Source organism: Meleagris gallopavo, chromosome 6 (assembly GCF_000146605.3).
Source record: "Meleagris gallopavo isolate NT-WF06-2002-E0010 breed Aviagen turkey brand Nicholas breeding stock chromosome 6, Turkey_5.1, whole genome shotgun sequence".
In the NCBI taxonomy this organism is placed as follows: domain Eukaryota; kingdom Metazoa; phylum Chordata; class Aves; order Galliformes; family Phasianidae; genus Meleagris; species Meleagris gallopavo.
This window is the reverse complement of record NC_015016.2, coordinates 9,512,787-9,534,928: the sequence shown is the minus strand read 5'-3', so window position 1 is coordinate 9,534,928 and position 22,142 is coordinate 9,512,787. Positions and strand designations below refer to the sequence as shown.

General features: G+C 39.2%; 1 protein-coding gene across 3 annotated transcripts in view; it reads left to right on the top strand.

Moving 5' to 3' along the window:
* Positions 1 to 22,142, top strand: part of DIP2C (disco interacting protein 2 homolog C) — a 142,740-nt gene that overhangs the window by 43,026 nt on the left and 77,572 nt on the right. For all 3 annotated transcript variants that reach the window (XM_010712402.3, XM_010712401.3, XM_031553857.1), the window contains exons 9-12: positions 618 to 737; positions 1,661 to 1,858; positions 11,178 to 11,269; positions 15,303 to 15,413. In XM_010712402.3, the coding sequence (XP_010710704.1) occupies positions 618 to 737; positions 1,661 to 1,858; positions 11,178 to 11,269; positions 15,303 to 15,413 (521 nt within the window). The remainder of the gene's footprint in view (positions 1 to 617; positions 738 to 1,660; positions 1,859 to 11,177; positions 11,270 to 15,302; positions 15,414 to 22,142) is intronic.

Genomic DNA, 22,142 nt, shown 5'->3' with positions numbered 1-22,142 from the left:
AGTGATGTATGGACAAGCATGCTGCCCTCAGAGATTGCTGGCTGATGGAATTGGCTGTAGGGACTTCTGGGGAATACAGGGTCATGTTGAAATAATACAAAGATGTTGGTCATGTTGAAGATGGGTACTGGACAGATGTCCACTGCGGTGTAAAGAACAATCAAGAATAATGATGGGGCAAAGCCTATGAGCCACACTCCTTGCAGAGCTGCTGTCTGCTGAAGTACTCTTGTCAGTCAATGTTGGTGTAACCAGTAATCATGGGGAGAACCAATGCCCATCTTCTTACCTCCTAGAAAAGTTCTCTGAAGTTACAAGCATTCACTGTACGGAGTGTTTTTTCACTGTGTTTCTCTCTCCTGGTCTGTGTGCTTTTCCCCTCTAACTTTGCAAGCTCACTCTAACGTTATTGTATTGTTTTTATTTATACTAGCCATCATTATTCCCTTATGCTCAAATGATCTTAATGTCTTAATGTTGAATTGAATTGCAGTCACGAGATGGCATGAAACTGTAGTTGTGGCCTTGCAGTCCTAGCCCTTTTCTTACCCCACTTAACCTCTGGTGGCGTTCAGCATAGCGATCAACTGATGTCTCCATTGATCCCTGTCCTGCAGGAGTACCAGTGAGCAGCAGAGTGTCAGCAAAGATTCAGCAGCTGGTCAATACACTAAAACGGCCCAAACGACCACCATTACGAGAGTTCTTTGTAGATGACTTTGAGGAATTGTTAGAAGGTAAAATGACTGTTTTTCAAAATGTTTGGGGATCTCTTATTAAAACTCTGTAAAATGTTTGTATCGCACATTGACTTCCTAGAAAGCTAAGTAAGCCCTCCCTGTACTGGCAAGTACCAAAAAGTGTTGATTTTCAGTGGAATCTGCTTGTAGTGAGCTTGGATATAGTACAGTAGAATCAAAAGTCTCTGTTGTTTGCCTGTGGTTCTGCTTGCCATGTAACTGCAGAAGAGAGCAGGGGAAAGCTTTGCTCTGAAGGTGTTCAGCTGTGTGTTATGGCCATTCCTTTTAAACACCAGTGTGAGAAAACCTGTCAGTGCAGGAGCATGTGAAACGTTTTACACATCCTTTGTGTAACAGAGAGCATTAAAAAAAAAAAAAAGAGCAAACTGTAAGATAGAAACAAGGATAAAGTCAATAAATGGAAATTTGTTTTTCAGGAGGCCAATGTTTTGAGAATTAAGATTTGTCATGATATGGTGATTTAAATAGTCTTTGTAGCAGGTCATGAGAATGTTCTAGCAAAGCCTGACTTAAATCGATGTGTTACTAATGACTTACTGGAGTACAGTTTTTCAGTAGTTCTACAGTACATCTTATTATTGAGTTTTTGACAGGAAAAAAGTGTTCTCTCTCTCTCTTTAGGAATAAAGAAGGGTTGATGAATATATGCATGCTACCTCAGCAGTTTTCCCTGCTTGTAGAGCTAGTGTAAAGAAAGCGCATACATTCCTAGGTTGTATCAGTTGCTTGGTCTCTATTGAAGTTAAATGTTATTCTGTTTTATTTCTGTTACTTCTCAAGACCTTCTAATATCATTATTTTCAGGAAATTTTGCAAAGGTAACTTATTCTCTTGGTTACACAGGTGTACACAAGGTATAGAATTTACATGGTAACTGTATATCTTTTCATAATCATAAGTTCAACAGCCAGATCCAAACCAGCCAAAGCCAGAAGGAGCTCAGATGTTGGCTATGCGTGGGGAACAATTAGGTGTGGTTACAAATTGGCCACCTTCTCTGGAAGCAGCTTTGCAGCGATGGGGGACCATCTCACCGAAAGCTCCTTGCCTAACCACTATGGATACAAATGGAAAACCACTGTATATTCTCACTTACGGTGAGCATTCTTTGAATTCCTTGTGCTGTTATGTATAGTACGTAGTGTCTGTATCTATAGTAAATATATAAATGTTTAGTGAAAAAAGCACTCAAATTATGCATCTTTTCCATATCTGAGTACGGTAAAAAAAGTTCTTAAGCTGTTGGTGTCCAAGTATGAGTTTCTGAGATATTATATTATGAATTATTATACAAAGAGGAGCTGATACATCCATAGAGACATAGATTGGAAATTAAAATCACTTTTTAAATGGAAGTGTGTACTAGGGAAGATTTTCCTGAAGACTAAAGTCTAAATCCATTGCCCTTGGATATTTCCAAGTTTTGTTTTGAAAAAGCAGAACCTGGTGTAAAAAATTTACCAGCTTCCTGAAGAAGTTAAAATAGGATTTTTTTTGTGTGTTCTACAGCTATTGCAGTAAGTGTAATATGAATTATTTCTTGTGGTACATAGTTGTTAAGCTAGCAAACATACACCCTTGAAATAGATTTGCCAAGACCTATTTCAGTGTGATCTTTGGAATGTTGGTGTATGTCAGTGTGTTTTTCATGACAATCTATTGTACCAAGAATGGCCAAATGGAAATAAGCATAAGGTTATCTTTGTCAAATATCTCCTAATTTTGAGAAGTTAAGGATACTTTTGGGAGATATTCAAAGGGACTATTATGAATAACCATGAAACTTTGAGAGCAAGCCAGAACATTTCTGTCTGTTATTGGTATGGAGATAAAAATGATTTTGCTTTTTGTTATTTCTGTCTTCTCAGGGACCTAGAGAATATATTAATAACAAATATTCTGTGCAGAGAATATTTTTACATACTGTGACATAGAGGTATTGTTCAGTGCTGAATGCTCCTTCCCATTCAGGATTGAGATTGAGTGATGGTCCTTGGCTGAAAAGAAGTTTGGGATTGCAAATAGAGTTAGAGGCTTTTAAAGCATACCAGAACTTTAGGAACTTAAGGTCATGCATGAAACATTTTCCCTCAGGTATCTCAAAGTTAAGAAGTTACCTCAATTAGGGGGCACACGATTCACCACTGATCAATGGTTTTTTTCCTTAAAGGCATTTTCTTGGAAGTAGAAAAGAATTTCTAAGTTTGCAATTATATGTTTGCAGAAGAGCTATTCATATCATCTACTGAATGCCCTAAATAAGTTTGACAGGACTGGAAATGAAGATATTAGTGAGAATCAGACCATTTCTGAATATGGGATTCTGTCCAGAGTCAGAGCATATGTCCTACTTCTGCTGAAGGGCAGTAAGCTGAATAGATCAACCTGAAGAGCTCCTCCAGAGGGTTCATGAGGCCTCCTAGCTTCTTTCCCTTTCCTAAGCTATCTCCTCCTGAACATCTCTTCCAAGCTGTCTAAAATCCTCAGAAAAAATAGACAAAAACTTTTTTTCATTACTGTCATTTAGCTGTGCTTATTTTTTCTGTTGCCTTTTAATAGTTTCCCAATGTTTAAAAAAAGGCAATTTTTTTTATAGATAAAAGATGAGAAATCACAGTTCATAGAAGATGGAGTGAATTATCTGCTAGCTGGATTTCAAACTGACATTCTTTTTCTTTCCTTTTGGCATAACACATCATGATTTTTTTTACTAGTTTTCTTAATTTACAACTGCCTTTGTAAGATCATTATTATTATTACAGATTTGTCATTTTGTGACTTTATGAATGATTTTGCTGTAATAATGCCACGTTTTGGTTCTGTACTATTTTCTAGCAATTGTGGCGTCTTAAGAAGTTGAACATTAAAAGAAATTAAGCTTTGATCCCAGTAAAGAACTCAGAAGCATAATTTTTTATCCCTGTGAATTGTACCACTGGCCCTGTGGTAATAAACTTTTGAAAGAGGAGTCTACCCACAATCCTACCGTGTGGTATTAATATGACTTTGCACACATTTCTTTTTATCAGATGACTAAAAGTTTAAAATACCAACACTGAGACCTTCCAGTAGTCTCTGAGTTTGTATCTCACCATTTCTTTTGTGTTCTTTGCCAATTAATGGAAATACCATTACAGGGTTTTTCACATATTCACAATTTTGATAAATACTCAAGATTTTAAAGAATAATTACAAGTTTTGAGAGGTCTACTGTTGGCATGTTACATCCACTTCTTCATTACCATTACTCTTTACTGCTACTGCTTCAATCTCCTCTCCTATCCTCTGCCGTGTCTGCATGGAAGCTCGTATTCATCTTCAACTTTCTGAGCAAGAGTAGAATTCTGCATGATATCTTTTCTTCCCTACTCCTTTTATATAAAGCTTCTTTTCCTATTTCTTGTGAAGGGATCTGTTTAATCAATAGATATTGTTTAATCAATGGATATACAGATGGTATAGATATATATATATATATCCAGGAGCTTGGCTAATAGATTTTATATTGGAGAAATTATATTGGAGAAATAAGAGAAAATCACTCACCCTGTCCTAGGCTCACAAGATAAACTCCTGATGGAGCAGACCTCCAGAGAGAGATCCTTCCCCACTGGCAGTCGGCTCTTAAATGGGTCTAGGAGAGGTGGAGCCAGACTCCACCCCTTCCTGCAGCACAGGTGAATTGCCTTCACCTGTGCTCCCATGGCTGACTCATTGCTCGCCTCAGGTGATCAATCAAAGGTTCAGGCCGTGATTCAGCAGCCCCATACAGGATCCCAGGTTTACCTGCCTATTCTAGTCCTCTTTCCTTCTCTCCAGTCTGAGTTCCAGGGATGTCTCTGTGACAGATGTGTAGCTGTCAGCTAAATCACATTATGGTTGAGCAAGAGTATTTATTCCCTTCACACCAAGCATTTTCAACTCCTCCTTTCTTGATCAATATAGATAATATTGCTCTCCTGCCTGTCTCTTGGGCTGTACCCCCAGTATCATAAATGATCCGGGTGTTTCTTCAGTTTTGTGCAGCCATTCAGTGTCTACACATTGCAGGTCATTTTTCACAGAGACAGGGAGTTTAAAGAAGTTATTCTTCCAGCTCTAGGCTGAAATAATCTCTGCCTTCCCATTCCTCTGTAGAAATTTATGTAATTTTAATTCCTTGTATCACCTGTGAGGTGATTGTTCACCATATTTTCCTAACTTATGTCTTCTATAGCATGTTTGGATTGTAGATGGAAGAAATTAATGGCTGTACTTCTTCCAGACTTGATGTTTAAAAGCAAATTTTTTAAATGATTTGCTTAAATTCTTGAAATTATTTGCAGTGTCCCAATTGTAATTGTTACTCAGTGTGCTCAGAGCTCTTAAACTCTTTCTAGTGAATGAAATGCTATGAATAGTTACTTATTTCTCAAATATTTTGTTCCTCTGGGTACTTGGTTACGCGGAGAACATCTTAGTTAAGTTATTCTCAATCCCTTTGTAAATCAAATCACTGAATATGTATAAACTGAAATGTCTGAGATAAGGGAGGGAAACGTCTTCATAAGGCTGTATGCATATCTGAACTCTGACTAGAAACCTAATATAAGCTTTGAGGAAAAGGAGGGCAATTTCTTACTTAAAGTTAATCAGAGCAGTCAGGCAGCCGATTTTGGTATTGTTGGTATTAAAAATGAAACATTTAGTGATTTCTTAGAAGAGAAATATGAATAAAGGTCAATTAAATCCTATCTACTACTTATGCTATAACAGCTACTTTTCTGAGTGTAGAATGATTATTCTGAGAAGGATCAGAATGCTTGGGGAAAAAGCAAAAAGCCAAAAGCAATTGGGGAATAAGCAAGTTTTGAATTCTTTTATTGTAACCATTATAGAAGGCAACAGTACAAGTACCAGTTAACTATATCTGATTCAGAAAACCTCATTGCCTTAATGCAACACTTTCTTTAAAATATTTTGATGCCGAAGTCATGTAGTCTTAGCAGTGGTGTTACACCTTCTAGTGGGAGTATCTTGAAATGGCTGAAACACAACAAGAGACCAAAAATAGCCGTCCATGAGCTGTGCTGCAGCTGGTGCAAACCCCAGCCACCTGTGTCCTCTTGTGGCCAGGATCTCTAGGTCAGGAATTCCACAGTTGTCAAGAGGAGAAAGGGAACTTTGCTCATAGCCAAGTAGTACATAACCAGATTGTCCTTATCTCTGAAATGACTCATTGCTTCCAGAGGTGAGAGTAATAAAAGACAGGTCCTTATCAATCAATGATACGATTGCTTTAACACTTTTGTTCTTTGACAAAGAAAATAACTATAAAAAAATCTGTATTACAAAATTGTGATTTTTACTGGAATATCAAGCACTGTAAAAGCAATATTACCTCTTTTCTGAGTGTGCCTGAGGCTTTTATTCTCTGCAATAAATGGTTTTGTTATTTTGTTTGGATATTTTTCCAAAAAGATTACTGTTTCCCATGCTGCTTAGGATGGATCTAATTAGTTTATGAAGAAAGTGTTAGTAGAGTAGCAGAACTGTGACTATTATTTTGCAGCATGGAAAAAAAGTGTCCCTTTACCTTCATTGCTTTAGGAAGTCTGCATTTATACCAGATTTAATGTCTTCCTTTTTTCTTTTTAATGTAAGAAATGTTATATTGTGTTCTTGAAAGAATGAATGTTTGACAACATTATTTTCAGTTAAGTTTTGGCACTCTCGCAATTGCTGTGCATGGAGATTGGTAAGCGACCACGAGTTTGGTTTTGCTGAGTTAATGCTGTGTGGTTCTTAAAAGCATATGGAATTCAATAAGGGAGTTGACTGTGGTTTGTTTTGTCTTCAATTTTTCTCCCTCTGCAGCTTTTCTCTTATAACCTTCTTTACATTCAACACAACTGTATAGTCCTTTTTCTGATCTGTGAAGAGAAAGGGATTTAGTATAGTATCACATAGAAAGTATATATCTTTTATCAACTGTTCCCTTTTTGTTTGAGTTTTAAGACCTGGTGGTCTCCCTTACCCTCATAACGTGTTGCTTAACCAGATGAGACTTAGCTATTAATTCACTCAAGCCTGTAAATTTTTGTAGGTAAGAGACACTGCCCTCTGAGTAGGCTGTTAGAGCAAGATTGATTACAAGTGACATTTAAAATAAGTGGTTATTGCTATAGAGTTGATGCTACACAAGCAAATCATAATTCCAGCAGCACACACACACACAAAACAAAAAAAAAGAAATTTGCCCCACGTGGATGTTAACAATGTTTGTCACATCTGTCAGGAGGTGAGGTGATGTTTTTTATCCACTCCTGCTATCTGCATGCGTGATGTCTGCAGGACACAGCTCAGCTTCAGAGTCATAGCTGCCATATCACGTGCTTGCTGATACTTGCTGGGCACTGGGAATGCTGAGCTTGGTTTGCAAGTGTGGGAAGAGCATTAAAGGTGACTTGGCCTTACTGCATGAACACACTGCTAGGGCTTGCAGGTGTGGCAGCAATATTTGGGGCAGGTGACAGGAGTGGCTAAGGAAGATGTGTTTGTCATTAGAAGATTTATTTTGGTAATTGGTGAGGCAGTTAGAAAGAAGTCAGGCAATGACAGATTCAGGGAAAAGCTTGATTTCTTGGTGTCTTGTAGAGTTTTGAAAGATTTTGGAAGCCAACACCAAAATAAACAGCTTGTTGAGAGATAAGAAGAAGGTTATAATTTTAGTAGTGGCCTGGTGTATGTTTGCTGAATTTTATCAAGTTTGGCTTGTTTTCACAAATTAATTGAGGAGATTCTTTGGTTTGTTTGGGAGATTGTTGTGGACCTGAAAACTGAAAAACACAGGTCCCTATTGCAGGCTGTTACCCAGGACACCTGCGTGTGACTGGCAGACACAGCACAGGATGCGCAGGAGCCTGGCCCTTTCTGAAGGTAACCTGATGGTGCCACTGGGCACTCAGATCTCTCACTAGTGACTTAACCTCTCTAACTGGCTGATCCAGCCTTTGTTTTCAAACTAAAGAAAACAATTGTTCAAATTAGACTGGAGGGACAGACTCTTTAGCAGGATCTGTTGCAATGGGACAACGGAAAATGGTTTCAAGCTAAAAGGGTAGAGATTTAGACTGGATGTATGGAAAAAGTTATTTACAATAAGGGTAGTGAAGTACTGAAACGGGGTGTCCAGAGAGGTGGTGGATGCCCTGTCCTGGGAGACATACAGGCTGGACAGGGCTCAGAGAACCTGATGGAGCTGTAGGTGTCCCTGTTCATTGCAGAGAAGTTGGACCAGATGACCTTTAAAGTTTACTTCCACTCAAACATTTCTATGATTCCTTGACTGCTGGATGTCAGAGCCAGGGGAAACAAATACTACAAGCATCCAATGTCCTGGTAAGGCAGACAGGAGGGCACTTGGACTGGACCAGGCAGGGCAGTGAATACAAGGAGGGCCCTAGGCTCTGAGTGCAGCAGTGGTGCTGAAGGTGGATGTATCTGCCTGGATCTTGCTTTCCATCACTTCTGGAAAGCAAAGATTTATTGTTTGCTACAGCAGTGTTGCTATTATGAGCTGAGATGTGGACTGGTTCAGCCCCTGCTGCCTGAAACTGCTGCTTGAGTCTCCTGCCCCTGCCCTCCCATCTTGAATCCAACTTAGTAGAAGATGGATGGCAGCATGTTTATCTGAGGAAGACCTGCTGAACTGACGACCATATCCTCAGCAACCTCCAGCAGCAAGATTTCCTTTGCAGCCACATGCCTTCATGGTGGATTTCCCCTGCACAAGGATCAGCCCATCATGAGGTGAAAGCCCTGGATGGAGCACAGCTGCTCCCTCTCCGGGGCTACCCTCCGACCCAGGGCAGATGTGCACCCTACTGAGGTCAAGGCAAGGTCTCCTCACTGGGATTTGTGGGAGAAATTTTAGCAATCAGCTGTTTCCCAGCAATGTCTAATCTCTCAAGTTTACAAAAGAAGAATTACTCTGAATTGCAACTAGGCAGAAGCGAGGAAGGAAGCACTTCAAAGATTTCCTTCTTTATAACATTTTCTGTTCCTGAGGGCTTTTGTCCTGTGGTCATGAAGCCCTTTGTGTTTTTCAGTGAACTGGCAGGCTGAACGGCCAAGGTGGCAAAGCAAACACAGCTCAGTGTGCCTCCAGCAGCACCCCATCCAGCAGTGCAGGCCTGGCCCTGGTGACTCACGCATTCCTGGCTCCAGCTCCTGCATTGCTGCTCGCTTTGCAGCCCTTTTTTTTCAGGAATGAAGCTGGAAGAGAAATGGGAGCTTCCTGTTGAGCACAATCCAGGCCAAACTCTGTGTGAGGTTTGCTCTGGGATCAGTGCACAAGATGGCTGCCCTGCACGCGGTGGGATCCTCTGCTGCTGGCACTGGGGTGCAGGTGACTGCGGAGGCATGCTGGCCTGGGGCTGTGGAAGTGCTGAGGGATGCAGGAGAGACCCTGTGTTCCAGATCCAGCACAGCTCATGCCAGCTGCCCTCCTTGGTTCAGTTGTACTGTGTACCATGTACTTCTGAAAGAATGCATATAAATGCTTTAATAGGAATAGCTCTTCGGAGTTCAAATCTCAAAGAAAATATCATAAGGTGGCAATTTTGATATAAGAAATATGAGTGTGAATATGTTACAAATGCAAATTTAAGACTTGTAACAAATTTATTCTCCAGTAGAATTTTCACAGCACCCCCTTATGTCTCTCAGATGAGGTATTAAAATCTCAGTGTTCATTTTTAAGCTGGAAAGTGTTTTATGTAAAGATGGCTCTTCAAATTCAGGACTTTTGCCAGGCTTTCGATTTCCATTCTCCATGTTTCTGTATCACTACTAATTCTTTTAAGATTATCACCACTGAAACTTTAATGCTAGAAACCTTTAAGAGAAGGAACATTTGCTTTTCTAAGATGCTTTGCTTTTATTCTACTTGCTTATCCTTTCTAAGTGTTGACTGTTGCAACAGGGATGCTTTTAAAGACTTTTTTATAATAAGTGCATCTTATACTATACTGTTATGAGGGTTAATTCTGCAGAGCTACTCCTGTATTGATGCTGTTTTCAGTGGAACAGAATTGAACACTGAGGCAGTTCAGCATCCAAATACTGGAGCAGTTTTAAATATGTGAAAAACTTGGCAGAGCTTAATTTGCTGAGAAAATACTGCCATTTTCACAAGAAGTAATTGCACTTAGGGCTTTCTCAATAACAAGCAGCAGTGACCCTTCCAATTTTCCTTAAGAGTTAAAAAAGAAAAATCTGGCCTTCTCATTGTACAGTACTTTTATATCAGATTGATACTTAAAATAATATAGTAGTATAGCATTTTATATCCAGAATGTGGAGGAACTTATAACAACTGCTTGACTTAGTTATAAATGGCAATTACTGCTTGTTTGGGAGCCTGAACTGCTGAAGCCCATAGGTAATCTGTTGTCAGAACCTATTATCGTTAAAGTTATTGTTGGGCATGAATTAAAGATTCGTTACTGTCAGGCTGAATATTGCTTCAGGACAGAGCTGAGGGCCAGCCAAGAACAAGGTCTGCTATGGTAGGTGTTGTTCAAATGGAAGTAACGAGGTCTGTAAACAAAGGCTCTGTGAAAGAGCCTGCATAGCTGGGATATGCTGGTCACTTGAAGGATTAACGAAAGGCACAACAGAGCCAATGACATCTTGATGAGGTCATTTTTTCTTTAGAGAATACTGGGGTGAGGTCTTTGTGAGGATAAGCCAAGTGCAGGGATGGAGAGATGAAGTAAAGGAGAAGAGAGATGATAAAATGAAGGGATGTCTGGGAGCAAATGAAATGAAAGTTGAGGGTAGGGAACGAAAAAGCGAAGTTAGACTGAAGAAGGACCATAATTAAAAGTGAAACATGGTATACAGGTGTGCTAAGGATCTGAGGGTCCCTGCTGCTTCAGTGTGCCCCTTTGGTTTGTGGGGTGTTTTCTGTTTGTTGGATTTGTTTTTTTTCTTGTTTCTTCTTCTCGGGACTCCTTTCCTTTTATCCTTGGTGGGCTGGACTGGGAGAAGTGCCAAGCATGATTCCCGAGTCATACTCATGGAGGGAGGCTTGTCCAGCTTGCTTTTAAGTTATCTTAACTTTGTGATATTTCAACCACTTCTAGCAGCTGACTTCGGGAGTTCAGATCCAATTGCTGCATATTAAGATAACTACTTTTGCCTTGAAGAAAACTGTTCTTTTCTTTCTTTCTTTTTATATAAAAATGTTGCTATCTTGAAGTTCAAGAAAGCATCCAGTACATATTTAAATATTTCCACTAGTTGCAGCAATGGTATCACAGTTAGTTGGAAAATTCATACAAATTTTCCTACTATTTTTTATTGCTGAGATATTCTTTGCAAAACACATGCAGAATGTTACAATTAATTCTACAATTTTTATGTTAATAGGTAAACTTTGGACCAGAAGTATGAAGGTTGCTTACAATATACTACATAAATTAGGCACAAAACAAGAGCCAATGGTACGACCTGGAGACAGGGTGAGTATCTTGGTGATTTGTAATTTCTAATAGTTCAGATGCCATGTCAACAAAGAGAGATTGAGGTATTTGTGGTGTCCAGAGGGAATTAATGCTGGGGGCTGAGGGCAGTTTGCCTTTCACTCTGGAAAGGGCTGATCATTCAGATGGATGTTTTGAATTGTATATTAAATCATTTGAGCTAGTATTCGCTGAATAGTAAGTTGAAGTTGTGGCAACATCAGCAATAAATGTTCTCATGGAAAGTGATTTTTGGACATAGAGCAGCTGTCTGTTTAGCAGTAGTTTGCATATAGAGCCTGGAGGTGGTTAAAACTTACTTACTAATGACTTCGTAGTTGTTGAGGTGGTAGAAACAAGAGAAACATAGTGGAGGACAAAGGCAAACAAAGGAAGAACATTTTGGCAGCCAGTTAAATAAATAAATTACACGGACTGGTAATGTGGAGAATATTTCCATTTCTTGTTCCTCTCTGATTCAGTTGCTGCTCGAAGCTGAATCTCGGTGAATGGATAATATGCATAGAGGGCAAGCAAGGGTTACAGAGCTAGTCTTCTACCTTTGTGCTACCTCTTTTCTCTGCCAGAATGTGTATCCAAATTTCCACCGGTCTCATTCTGTGTTGGCTTTAAGCTATGAAAGATGGAGATTCCAGAACAAAGCTGTCAGAAATGCACATTTTAGTAATGACTTCGTAGTTTGAGTTTTGAATGTGAAATTAAGGATTCCTATTCCAAAGTATGATAGCAGTCCTTAAATTGCTGGTTCACTTGGTTCCCTTGTGCCATATGTGAGAAATGTGTCGATTTACATTATATTTTTCTTACGGCTTCAAAAATGAAAGTGTGCAGTAATACTTCCCAGAAGTAAAAAAAAAAAGAAATTTAAAAGTGAAACCTAACAGTCCTTTTTTTTTGTTTCTTTTGGAAGTAAGTCATAAAGCATTCAACTAAAGGATCTCTAGATCCTTAATCTAAATTGCTTCCAATGACAGCATTCAGACAGCAAGATCTGAAGAGTCTCTTTTACTCGATTTACAAGCACGTGTTTAAGCAACAGCAGAAGAAACAAGCTGTTCAAGTGTAGGCATTAAGAGAATCCACCCAGAAGGCTGTAAAAGTTCAGAAACGGGCAGTGACATGTGCATCTCTCTCTGTGTTGTCTACCAACCGCCCATCTTTGTATTAACTTAGTGCAACAACCACTGACATCTCCTAGCATTAAGAAAGGATTTGTAGATAATTCAGTCTGAAAGCTGGAAGTTCAGCTAGCACAGGACACATACTGAACAAATTGCAGTTCTTCTAAAATAAGTCTACCTAGATTATGGTGAAGCAAATGTTTATAGCTGAGCACTGAAAGCATATGCTTTGTGTTGTAAAAACATCTTGCCTAACATCTCCGTGTAACGGAAACACAATCATTTGAAACGACTTTATGTTGAAGATGAGGTGTTACAGTACTGCTGATGTTTTAGGCTATTATTGTGGCTGTTATCCCCCTGTTGTAATAACATAAAAGCTTTCTAACCTCTTTGAAGGTGACTTTTTATTCTAAATAATGTATTTTGTGTGACAGCAGATAGAGGTACTTTTGAAATACCAAATGAAATACAGGTGCATATTTGTGATCTTTTCTAAATCGGAGGGTAATTGTTTCCTTATGTTAATATGATATCAAACTCAGAAAGACCTTTTCCCCTTGAAAAGCATCTTCTATCAGTACAATCTCTATTTTTCATGGCTCCTATTACATCACTCCTTAGTTTCTTTGTCTGAGCCAAAAGAATAAGTGTATGAGCCTGTATTTGATTCTCTGATTCTGATATAATTATAGTACGTGAAGAACTGCATTTGCCTTCTACAGAAACTTCAGAAATTCAACCTTGTGTCACCTCAGACAGCTGCCTGGAAACTAAGCTTCCTCTCCAAAATATCTGCCAGATAACCAGATTCTCGACAGTGTGCTGTGTATTTTGTTTTCCTTCAGCCTTATCCCTTTTGGCTGTTAAACACACTATTTATTTATTTGGTACAGCTCTGTTAGTGATTAATGTCTTTTGAAGAGGAAGTTACTGCCTTATTCCCACTAGACTTCAGTGAGAGTTTTTCACCTCTGTCAGCTCCTTTGAAAAGATTCTCAGCCACAGTTTCACTGTGTGTATGTAAACAAAGAGCAAAACAAAACCAACAATCCTCAATGTACCTTTTGGGATCATTCAACATCTTTTAGATGTTCGCTGGGCTCAGCAAACTCTGCTATCCCTGCAGTATATCAAGCAAAAACCCTTTCCTTCCATTTCCCTTGCGGATGTTTATGGTTTGTGTTCAGAGAATACATGCACTCACTGCAAAGCCATCTCGAGCAGTTGTATTGTTCATGTCCTAGCTTACAGACATGATAGCAGTATATTTTCTCTGAAGTTTCTGAAGTTACAATCTTCAGCTTAAAAACAGATATTTTTGGCCATAGTTTGATTCCTTCTAGCTTGAAGGAATCAGTTTAATTTATGGAAGGCAACTGTTTTGATGCCATAAGAAAATACAGAACACATTTCTAAACCATACAACTGACTCTTGGACAGTATATAAAAACAGTGTTTTTGCTCTGAGACATCGAAACATGCAATTCCTACAGATGTCAAATCAGTTAAAACTGAAGACTTATTAACAGTTTCAGCAAATTTTAAGTTGCTGTGATAATTCATTCTGATCTCATGTGCAAACACAAAGGAGTTAAGATAGAAATTATGTGCAGTGCCTCTTGCATGCCACTTCAGGTTCCAGCCCCTGAGGTCATTAACGAATAATTGATGGCAAGGAGAGGTGTGGACTCTCTAGGCTACTAAATCCATAGCTAGACCGTGCTCTCACATATCCCCATTCATTTTGTACCTGGAGGATCTAAAGAGATTGTAGTGTCCTTAGAATTTAGCTGCCCAGTTTGCATATTTAGGGAAGATGGCCACCAACTGGGCATGCAGGCGATTTTCTATATATAATATTTTATCTAGGATAGGGTGGGGTAGGGTAAGATATGGTAGGGTAAGGTAGGATGGAGTAGGGTACAGTAGTTCATTTGAAAGGAGCATACAAAGATCCCTCACCTCTTCAAGGCCAAAAGTGAAAGCGGTATTACTGAGCGTATTGTCTGAATGCCTGTTGAACGCTGACAGGCATGGAGCATCAACTACCTCATTAGGAAGCCTGTTCCAGTGTCTGAGCAACCTGACAGTAAAGAATTTTTTCCTGTTGTCCAGTCTGACCATTCCCTGGCACAGCTTTGTGCATTCACATATATCCTGCCATTGGTTATGATGAGCAGAGACCAACACCTTCCTCTGCACATCTCCTCATCAGGAATTTGTAGGGAGCCATGAGGTTACCTCTGGGCATCTTTTCTCCAAACTAGACAAACCAAGTGTCCTCAACTTCTCCACATAGGACATACCTTCCAGCCCTTTTACCAGCTTTATGATATGATGCCATCTCTGGATGTGACATTCAATTCTCTAGACATCATTTGGTTGTGTTCACTAACAACACAGAAACTTCTATGCTTGGAAACAGTCCAGTCCTAAAATAAGATTATTGTGTGAGGCAAAGCCTCGGGAGACAAAATGTAATTGTTACTGATTGACATAATGATATAGTAGGTCTGGGTAATCAGAACTGTTTTCAGTAACTTAAAGGAAATACTAAATTAGAATGTAAAATTATTCCATTTGCTTGGTTATTTAATATCTGCAAAGCAATCAGTAAATTGAGAATCAGATGAAAGATATTGTCAATGTAGGAAACAATGCATCGCGAAAATGTTTAACTACGACCTAAGTTCATAAAAGGAATGTGTATCAGAAGAAATTCCTTCTGACTCCTCGTTGATCCTTCATTAGGTATTTGAATGATTATTACTGAAATGTTTCTGTAATCACCTCTCCAAAAGGAAGCATGGAAACTCCAACCATTGTCAGTTGAAGCCCATAATAAAACATGCAATTCAGGAACTCTTTAACACGTCTCTTTGTTTCAGGTAACACTTGTATTCCCTAACAATGATCCTGCTGCTTTCATGGTAGCATTTTATGGCTGCCTGCTTGCGGAAGTTGTCCCCGTCCCTATTGAAGTGCCACTTACAAGAAAGGTAGGGAACCAAATCTCTTCTCTATATTGCATTTTAAAACTTGTCAGAATGAATCATGACCAAGCCTAAGTTTTGAGTATATTGTTGTGGATAACTAGCCCTGACTGTACAGATACAAAGATAGCGTTGTGTGGTGAGTTATATATAGTTACCTCTTTTTTGTGACGGCAAATCTCAAGATGTGCCTGCAGTTGCAGCAAATGCAGGAGTGCTGCCTGGGAAAGGAGAAGAAAATTTTGCAAGAGAACAGTTCTATCAGCCTTACGTGGAATAATCTTTGCAGCCTCTCCAAGCATGGTGATGTTGGCTACTGACAAAGAGTCACTGGTAGCAACTGCTGATTTTCCACCTGTTCCTGGAACCAAAGCTATGTTATAATACCACTAGTTCTGTGTATGCAACTTCAGAGCATTTAGGGAAATGCCTTCTCCTGTGTCTGTATCTGCATTTGTATCCTGGAGCTTCTGCCACCACTGTCATCTCTGCCAAGGGTCGCCTTTGAGCAAAATGAGTTTGGGAATTCTCATCGCAGAGCCAATTCATAACCAAAATAGACCACAGCAAAAAAGCTTCTTAGATGCAGTATTGGTCCAGATTGCACTGTTAGTTCCTTTGAAGGTGTTAGCAGGCAAGTAGGGCTGTTTCAGATTGAAAATATGCTTGGGGGTAATGAGGGGAGGGGGCTCAGTGGTGTAGATGAGCCACAGCTGGGAAGCTTACATTGATGCTGATGAACATGCATTTTTTCTGAGGATGCATACCTTTGAGGCCGTAAATATAGCAAAATATATTTATCTATTTATTCCAAACTGTTTTTGTCATGTCCTCTTAATTTTAGCTTGGCTGGAAGCAAAGTTTGTTCTGAGGTACTCCTAAGCATCCCTTATGTAATGCCTTTGTTATTAGTTAGCACTAATAATGCCTAACTTTAATTGTTTGGTCTGGAATTGTCCATGCAACATGTCTTCTTTAATCCTCTTTGTGGTATAAGCTAATGCTAGTTTATTTGTAAAATGTTATATTTGAGTGCTCTGAGGAGAGGACTTGACTGTGGAATGACTATAATGATCTTGTGGGAAACATGCTACATTTGCATCAAGCTATCACTGTGCAGCACTTTAAGGTAGTTTGAAGTAGTAACATAAAGTGAGCATTATTTCTATAAAGAGATTTTACATGCATCAACAAAATAAGGCAAATAGACTGCATACATTGAAAGGTCATACGGAACGTTCACAAAGGTAGCTCTACTTTCATTCCACAAAAAAGAAGCAACATGTCTTCTAGGAATAAAGACATATAATATGTCTTTCCTTGTTACTTATTTTCATAAGCATAATTGCATTTTAAAATGCATGGATAGATGTAAAATGTATTTATTTTAGAACATCTGATACCATATCCGTCCAGTAAGCTATAAAATCCAGCTGTCCAAGCAACCTGATCTAGCTGTGCATGTCCCTGTGCATTGCAGGGAAGTTGGACTAGATGACCTTTGGAGATCCCTTTCAACTTGAAGATTCTATGATTCTCCAATGAAATACCCTATGTCAAATTAATAACTTACCCTAATTTGGCTTACCCCCGTGTTTTTTTAATATGTGCATGTGTATGTGTGTAAAAATAGGCACTTACACATGCAGATACATCTATATTTATATAAGGCAATAACTACAGACTCAGTCTGTTTAACTATTGCCAGGATCATTCCATAATGTTTAAATATTGCATTGATAAAACAATAACAAAGATGTCAGCAGTAAAGTGAAAAGCAACATGATATATCATCTATAAATAAAACTATGCAATCTCACAGCATATACTATTACAAATATTTCTGCATTTGTTTATATGGAGCAGGAACTGGAGTGGAAGCAATGAGATGAAAATCATGTTCTGAGTAGTCCCAGAAGGAATACCTCTGCTTGGTCAAATGGCAGCAGATCGCTTCTGGCATCCGTGGGAAGATGTCATTTGTGTCATCACACAATGGTCTAGGCTGTTCTTTTATAATTTAGCATCATTTGTTCTCTTTTCTTCACACTTCAGTAAGTTCTGGCAATGTACGTTTTTTGGTTTGTGTTTTGGAAGACAAATGCAAACCAACAAGTAGACCAATAATTATATTATAGGCTAATACAGACTTAGAAAATAGCAAGTCGATGTAGATGAGCTATTTCAGGGAGTTACATTATGAGCTTTAATATTAAAAATGTGAGTTAATAGCTTTAATAATGTTCTGCATTTTCATAAGGAAGAGTTTCTCACAGCTCTTTGCAAATTATGCTTGACAGCTCAAAATTGAACAGAAATATTTGCAGCCAGTTAGCATTTTGGCTTGTATATTACTTTGCAGGCATCTATCCACATATGAAAGTAAAGCCTGCAGCCCATATATTTTATGTGTATTCCCTATCTTTGTATCATGAGTGTAATTTCTTTTAGCTTTTGACAGTTTATTTTCAGGTTCATTACTAGCTGAGGGTCCATCTCTTGCTCTTTCCTTCTGTATCACATCACTAGAAATAGTTCTCTGCTTCCCCAGAGAACTTTAGGAGATGTGTCTGACATGGCAGCTGGGATGGATTGCCTGGATTCCCAGCCACCAAGTCTTCAGTTTTGTTTATTCTCAAACACTTCCTGATTTTTAGCAAGGGTCCAGGGATTGGAATTTGTGTCAGCATGGTTTGGGCTCTTTGCAATTAGGAAATCAGATCTAAAATTGCAATCCCAGGCTTTTTTTTTTACATGAAGACCATCTCTATTCTGGAAGTATTCAGGCACTTTACAGTCACTGTAGCAATAGAATAAGCATAATGTTAGGGTTTTGTTGTTGTTGTTGTTGTTTTTGTGTGTGTATGTTTATTTAAAAATATGTTTTTTATTTCTTTTCTTTATATATATTTTATTCCATTTCATGAGCACCATGAAATTTATTCTACTACTCTGATACAGCCAGGGGAGTTAACCTGTTTTAATCTTAAAGTAATGTTTTTGCTCTCCAAGCACATTTGTAATCATGCTCAGTCACACACTGAATATAAGAATGGTGATCCTAGATAGATCCTTATGGCCTTCTTGTCATAGGTGGTGAAGATTTGTAGCAGGTTATGACATGAAAGCATATAAAAATCTACTTCTCAGTCACTGTTTCATACCCTGTTAGGATTGATGCTAAGTGTGCTTCTCCACATTCTGGCTGACAACATGATTTTAAACTACACTTGCTTGTTTTCATAGCAAATTCGGTGATACCCACTCCAGGGCAATTCTTAAAAAAAACAAAAAAAAAACACAACAAGTGGATGTTTTTTAAAGAGTAAAAATGGTATTTCCAGATCTCTTTATAGTAATCCTGAAAACTTCAGTTATTAAAGCTGTAATGGCAGCTAGAGAATGATATCTTTTTAAAGAGCCCCACTCTGTCATTTGATGGCAGAGTTTTATTCCAATGGACATATGCCTCAATGTCTTTTCTAGTATTCAGACATCTTTAGGATTTAAGATAAAATGTGTTTCCTCTCTGCTTTAGTTATTATTGCACTGTGTCTGATATACTGCTATGTATGTATATAATTTGCTATGCAGTGTCTTTTGACAACGCACCTTCCTCCACTGGATGTAAAACACGCATAAATTGTTATATTTTTCCTTTTGGTGGCACAGCCTTCCAGCCCCAGCCCCAGCCAAACCCTGGTGCACTCTGCTGGAACTGCATCAGCACTGTGCCCACACCCTGCTCCCTATGCTCTGCAGCAGCCGTGTCCTTGTCACAGGCTCTTGCTCAGGTGGTCACCATAAATCTGTGGTCCCTTAGAGTCTACATTTTCTTTTTATGCTTCCAAGTGTAGGAAATTGTAGTTTCCTAGAGAGAACCAACATCTAACATTTTAGGAGGAAGTTTTTCACTCAGAGGGTGGTGATGCAATGGTAGAGGTTGCCCAAGGAGCTTGTGGATGCCCCATCCCTGGAGGCATTCAAGACCAGGCTGGATGTGGCTCTGTGCAGCCTGGTCTGGTAGTTGGTGACCCTGCCCGTGGCAGGGGGGTTGAAACTATATGATCTTTGAGGTTCTTTTCAACCCAGGCCACTATGTCCCCCTGCCAGAAATAACTGTTGTCCTGTTTTATTAAGACTTTCTGACATTAAAACCACTCGTAGTTGTAGATTTCACACGCAAATCATAGCCAGATAGAAAAGCACTCTTTCTGATGAGACAGCCGTTTTCTTCCTCTTAAAGCCAGCTGTGAAAATTGCATCTGCTTTGTGTTTAATTTTTTATTAACGTCTTTGATAGTTGTATGTTTTAAATGGAGGGTTTTCTCAATTCATTTTTACTTTTGTTTCTAAAGTGCTGGTGCACCAGAAGGATGCCCTGTTTGTTCTTTGCCAGCAAATGCTTGTCAGCACGAAGGCAAATGGAGTTCAAATAAGCATTGTAACAAAACACAAGATTAGTTCAGTTTGCATGCGTTGCCACCTAATTCTCATTTTGAAACCAGTCTGGAACATGAAGTGGACAGGAGTAACCTTTATCAGCCCAGCATTTGTGCTGGCTGTCTCTTCCTTCCTTCTACATTAGATAAGGACGTGCGCTCTCACTTGCAAAGAAAGGAACATAATTGTTTTCCTTCACACAAATCCTCTCACAAAGTGTTACAGAAATGTCATTAACTGCGTACTGAAATGCAGCCACACATGGCATTTTTTTATCCTGACAATGAATTATCGTTCTCTGCAGCAGCAAGAAGACAATTTGCCTCCAGGTAGTGGTGAAAGCCTTCAGGGAACCTTTAATAAAAGTCATTAGAGAACTTTGAATGGCTGCCTACAGCAGAGAGGATTTCCATCTTGCTTCATCTGAAGGCTTGATCTCCCTACGTGTGTGCAGACACTGTCTGAAGCTGTGCAGACCTCGTTTTTTGTACCTCAGCAAGTGCTCTGCCGTCTGGAAATGTGAAATGGTAGCTCTGAAGCCAGCTTTTGGTCTCAGAGCTCATGCTGTAATACTTCAGCTGTATCTTCTGCCTTCCACCTGCACTACTTGCTGTTTTGAAGCTGGGAGTTGTGGAGGCAACTCTTTCCCTTCCTGTGCAGGTTGGACTGTGCTGGTTCAGTGGTTTCACCTGGGCACTGTTGCATCTCTGAGGCTTTTTCCACCCCTGAAAAATTTGGCAAATTAAGGTGTTTGTGGCAAGTGAGAGTTCACCGAAGTAGCAGATTAGCATTAATTACCAAAATAGCAAATAATGCTGCCAAGAAAACTATATGTCCTGAAAATATATTCCATTTATGGCAGGAGTGTGCTTTTATTTATGGGGTAGGAGTTTGTTGTGTTTTTTTTTCCAGCAGTAGATGACTTGATTTCTTTTTTTACTTACAAGGCACTTTTTGGCACTGTAGATGTTTGTTTTACATTCCTGAGAAGGGACACCGATGGCTGGTCTCAGAAAGGGGCAGGTATTGATGCTCCTGAAGTCAGAAGTCTTTTTCTTTGCCCACATGGAATCTCTGACTGCTTCACACAAATAACTCTATTTTCAGCTCAAATCTCACTACAAGTAGGATATTGAGTCTTCTCCAACCTAGATGATTCTGGTTCTATATGCATATTTTGAAGTGCTTCAGAAAGCAAATATGATTTTATTTTTCCTCTGATCTCCTTGATACTTTATTTTGGCTTCATCTATTTGACTACAAAAATCTGCATTAAAAATTAGTCAGATATACTTTGGGACTTTATTATGCAGCCTTGCTTTGAATAAATCAATATATTAAGGCAACTGTTCTGTATTTTTGGTTGCTCCAATAGTTGGGTGTGCTTTGTTGTTGATTTGAAAGATCTTTTAATTTGAACTTGTAAGGATCTGTAGGCTATTTTCTCTAGAATTATTCTGTGAAGAAAGGGTTAATTCTTGTGCGTACATCTACTTCTATGGCTTTGCTCTGCTGAAGAGCCTAATGGATAGATGTAAAGTTCATGAAAGAATCATGACAGGACACTGTGTGTAAAGCTGACATATTGCTCTGGAAGCACAGCAGCTCTTAAGGAATGACTATGGCCTAGACTTGAAAATCGTTACATGACTTTTTAGCCTCCATGCCCATATCCTCTTGATGACAGTAAAACATAATGTGCTTTCTCTAATGGGCACTTGACTATCTGAAGTGCTCCTGAAACATGTGTACAACTACTCAATGAAACGTTTATTGGCAAATCAGATTAGATCAACAAACAGTGATACTGTCACCACTGTGCATCTGCCATATTATCTCTAAAGCTAAAAGCATTCTCCAGGAGGAAGTATCTATAACCTGTATTATTTCCTAGAACCCTCATGGAATCACAGAATTGCAGAACGGTTGAGGCTAGAAGGGACCTCACTGGATGTCATCTTGTCCAACCCACTGCTTAAGCAGGGACATTAGGGCAACCTATTCCAGTGCTTGAGTAGTCTCACAGTAAAAAGGCATTCCTTTATATTCAGATGGAACCTCTCATGTTTCAGTTTGTGTGTATTGATGACATTTCCCCTGAATCTTGCTTTCTCCAGGCTATACAGTCCCAGTTCTCTCAGGCTTTCTACACAGGAGAAATGCTCCAGTCCCTTTTGTCGCCCTTCGTTGGACTCTCTAAAGTTTCTCTATATGTTTCCTGTACTGGAGGGCTCAGGACCTGACACAGTACACTAGATGGGGCCTCATCAGTGCTGAGTAGATGGGAGGGAT